The sequence below is a fragment of the Lactuca virosa genome, chromosome 4, assembly GCF_052849685.1.
Source record: "Lactuca virosa cultivar CGN04683 chromosome 4, Lactuca_virosa_CGN04683_v6, whole genome shotgun sequence".
In the NCBI taxonomy this organism is placed as follows: domain Eukaryota; kingdom Viridiplantae; phylum Streptophyta; class Magnoliopsida; order Asterales; family Asteraceae; genus Lactuca; species Lactuca virosa.
This window is the reverse complement of record NC_136429.1, coordinates 301,279,871-301,282,930: the sequence shown is the minus strand read 5'-3', so window position 1 is coordinate 301,282,930 and position 3,060 is coordinate 301,279,871. Positions and strand designations below refer to the sequence as shown.

At 38.0% G+C, this 3,060-nt stretch overlaps 1 protein-coding gene across 1 annotated transcript; it reads left to right on the top strand.

Moving 5' to 3' along the window:
- Nucleotides 1-298: 298 nt before the first annotated feature.
- Nucleotides 299-2,182, top strand: LOC145108434 (cytochrome P450 CYP82D47-like). Its single transcript, XM_079045456.1, has 2 exons — nucleotides 299-1,266; nucleotides 1,341-2,182. The coding sequence occupies exons 1-2, from the start codon at nucleotides 322-324 to the stop codon at nucleotides 1,971-1,973; spliced, it is 1,578 nt and encodes a 525-aa protein (XP_078901582.1). The 5' UTR covers nucleotides 299-321; the 3' UTR covers nucleotides 1,974-2,182.
- Nucleotides 2,183-3,060: the final 878 nt, after the last annotated feature.

Sequence of the window (3,060 nt, the reverse complement as noted above, 5' to 3'; positions counted from 1 at the left end):
GAGGTCACATGTTTACAATGGAATGTACGTAACAGGTTTCACCGCGTATAATTGCCTTCATTCCTCTATTTAACAAGCAAAATAGGAAAAAAAAAGTTGGTTGGGTTATAATCAGATTACCCCAAATAGGAAATGTTTGCACATTAAAAACAACCCATTGTTAGTGCACATTAAAAAAGTATATTGAAAAGATTTATAATCGACTATATCCCTATATCAATAATAGCTCCCTCATTATAGATTTTCAGTTTGCCTATAAATAGAAAAGGTTTGCTCATAAATATAACAACACATCCATTTCGCTCACTCAGCGTCTCAGCCATGCAGTTCTACCTCATAGTATCAACGACTGTCGCAACAATCTTTTCTATTCTTGGATACCGTTTATTACTCCACAGAAAGAGTGTAAAGACAGGGAAGAACCAAAAACCACCGCAAGCAAAAGGGGCATGGCCGATAATCGGACACTTACATCTTTTAGGTGGACCTGAGCTACCTCACAAGGTTTTAGGTGGCATGGCAGACAAACATGGCCCTGTTTTCACCATCAAGCTTGGTGTTCATCAAGCTTTGGTGGTGAGTGATGCAGCGATTGCAAAGGAATGCTTTACTACCAATGACAAAGCCCTTGCAAGTCGACCGAAAATGGCGGGAGCAAAAATCTTGGGCTATAACTATTCTATATTTGGCCTGGCTCCATATGGCGACTATTGGCGAAAAGTACGCAAGATGGTCGTGCTAGAGGTTCTTTCTCAACGAAGAGTTGAGATGCTTGGACATATTCGAGCTTCAGAACTTAAATCATCTGTTAATGATTTATATGATCGTTGGCTAAAGAACAAACGTAATGAAAATTCAGAGATGGTGAAGGTGGAGATGAAGCAATGGTGTGGGAACTTGCTTGTAAACAACATGGTTAGGGTAATTATAGGAAAGAGGTTTCCTCCCCATGATAAAGAAGGACTTCAATTTCAGGCTGTGTCAAGGAAATTATTTAAATTACTGGGGGTATTCGTGGTTACTGATTTTATACCTTTTCTTAGCTATTTGGATGTTGGCGGATACAAAAAGGCAATGAAGACTACTCGGAAGGATTTGGACAATTTTTTTGACCGATATGTAAAGGAGCACAGAGAGGAGAGTAAAACTATACAACACGAAGGGAACCAAGACTTCATGCATGTGCTAATTTCCATTGTTCAAGGTGCTTTTGAAGGTGATTTCAAGGGTTTTGACGAAGATACAATTATCAAATCGACATGTCTAGTAAGCTCAATATTTTTATCTCATTGTTTCGTGATTCATTTAAATATTTGTTTAATGTATATTCCTATTCACAGCAACTCCTAGTAGCAGGCACCGAGACTACATCCGCGACATTAACGTGGGCTTTAGCATTGTTGCTCAACAACCCAAAATCATTAGAAATTGCCCAAGAGGAAATTGATGAACATGTTGGAAGGGACAGACTGGTGAAGGAGTCAGACCTGAAGAACTTGGTCTACCTCAATGCCATCATCAAAGAAAGTTTCCGCTTATACCCTGCTGGACCTCTCTCTGTTCCTCACGAGTCAGTAGAGGACTGTATTGTGGGTGGTTACAACATTCCAAAAGGAACTCGTCTTTTGGTAAATCTTTGGAAGTTGCAACGTGACCCAAATATATGGTCAGATCCCGAGGAATTCAAACCTGAGAGATTCTTGACAACTCACAAGGATATCGATGTCAAGGGAAACCATTATGAATTGCTCCCTTTTGGTACTGGCAGAAGAATGTGCCCTGGTATTTCCTTTTCCCTGCAGGCTTTGGGTTTAACGCTAGCTAGTTTGATACAACAATTTACGATAAAAAAACCATCAGAGGAACATGTTGATATGACGGAAAGCATGGGTATGACTAACGGCAAAGCAACACCACTTGACGTCCTTTTATGCCCTCGTTTATCCTCTAATATGTATGATATTGGTCCATGACATATCAAGTTCCAATTATTGTTATCTTATTCAAATAATCGTTGCCACCAGTCTTTAATTTCTGCATTAGTGAGTGTGAAAAGTTTGTTTAAGAAGTCATGGAGTTGTGGTCTGTCATTTTAGTTTTCTATTGGTTCATGATTATTTTTTTTTTTCAGCTATGTAATTTCTCAGTTTTAATTGGCAATGAAATAAACAATGTTTTTCCCTTTCCCATCACTACAAGAAATGCGAGCAAAAGTGAGGAATGTCGCTGCTAACAGCTTTTGCGGCGATGCGTCGCCGTCAAAAGGTCGCCGTTGTTGCCTCTCTGCAAATATTCCATATGTCGCTGTTATTGCTCAACGTCGCCGCAAAAGACTTGTCACCGCTAATGCCTATCGTTGCTGCAAAAGACCTCTCGCCAACAATACTTGCCCGTCGCCGCTAATTGTATTTTCCTTTTTGAGGGGCAGGATTCCAGAATTATATTCAACATCCTTAATATTCCTGAGGCCGCAGGATCCTTAAACATATCGTAAGATCCTGATTATTATCACTAATATGTAACACCAGTTAAATTTAGGTCAAAAATAAATTGATCAATAATCATAATTGGGATGAACAAAGTGGTAGAGATTGTAACAAGGTTTCCAAAAATATAAAGAACACTGAAATCCGAGTTATAACGAAGAAGTTATGACCAATCGAAGATCCGCGACAAAACCGGTAAAACACTGGTCAATGTAAAATGTGAATTTTCGATAAAAAACTTTTTAGCCTTAACAATCTAAATGAAATTTGTAGAATATGTTAAACCGAGAACTTTCATAAAAACAACGTAAAAATCTGACTTTGTATAAGGAAGTTATGATTTTTTCTAAGTTTCGGTTTAGCAGTAGACAGCTAAAAATTCAAAATAAAAATCGATCGATATTTAGCTGACACACTTAAACGAGAATCGAAGGTATCGTAAAAAGTAGTACAACGGTAAAAAGATATATACGAAAACAGACGTCGGATGAAGAAGTTATGAATTTTTAAGGGATTTCCTGTCCCGGTCTGTTAAAAATAATAATATTAAAAATAAATTAAAAACTAGCCGACG

Excerpts from the sequence above, each read along its gene's own strand:
- LOC145108434 (XM_079045456.1), top strand. The coding sequence starts at position 322 with ATGCAGTTCTACCTCATAGTATCAACGACTGTCGCAACAATCTTTTCT. Across the intron at positions 1,267-1,340 it reads TTATCAAATCGACATGTCTA|CAACTCCTAGTAGCAGGCAC; the intron begins GTAAGCTCAATA and ends TCCTATTCACAG.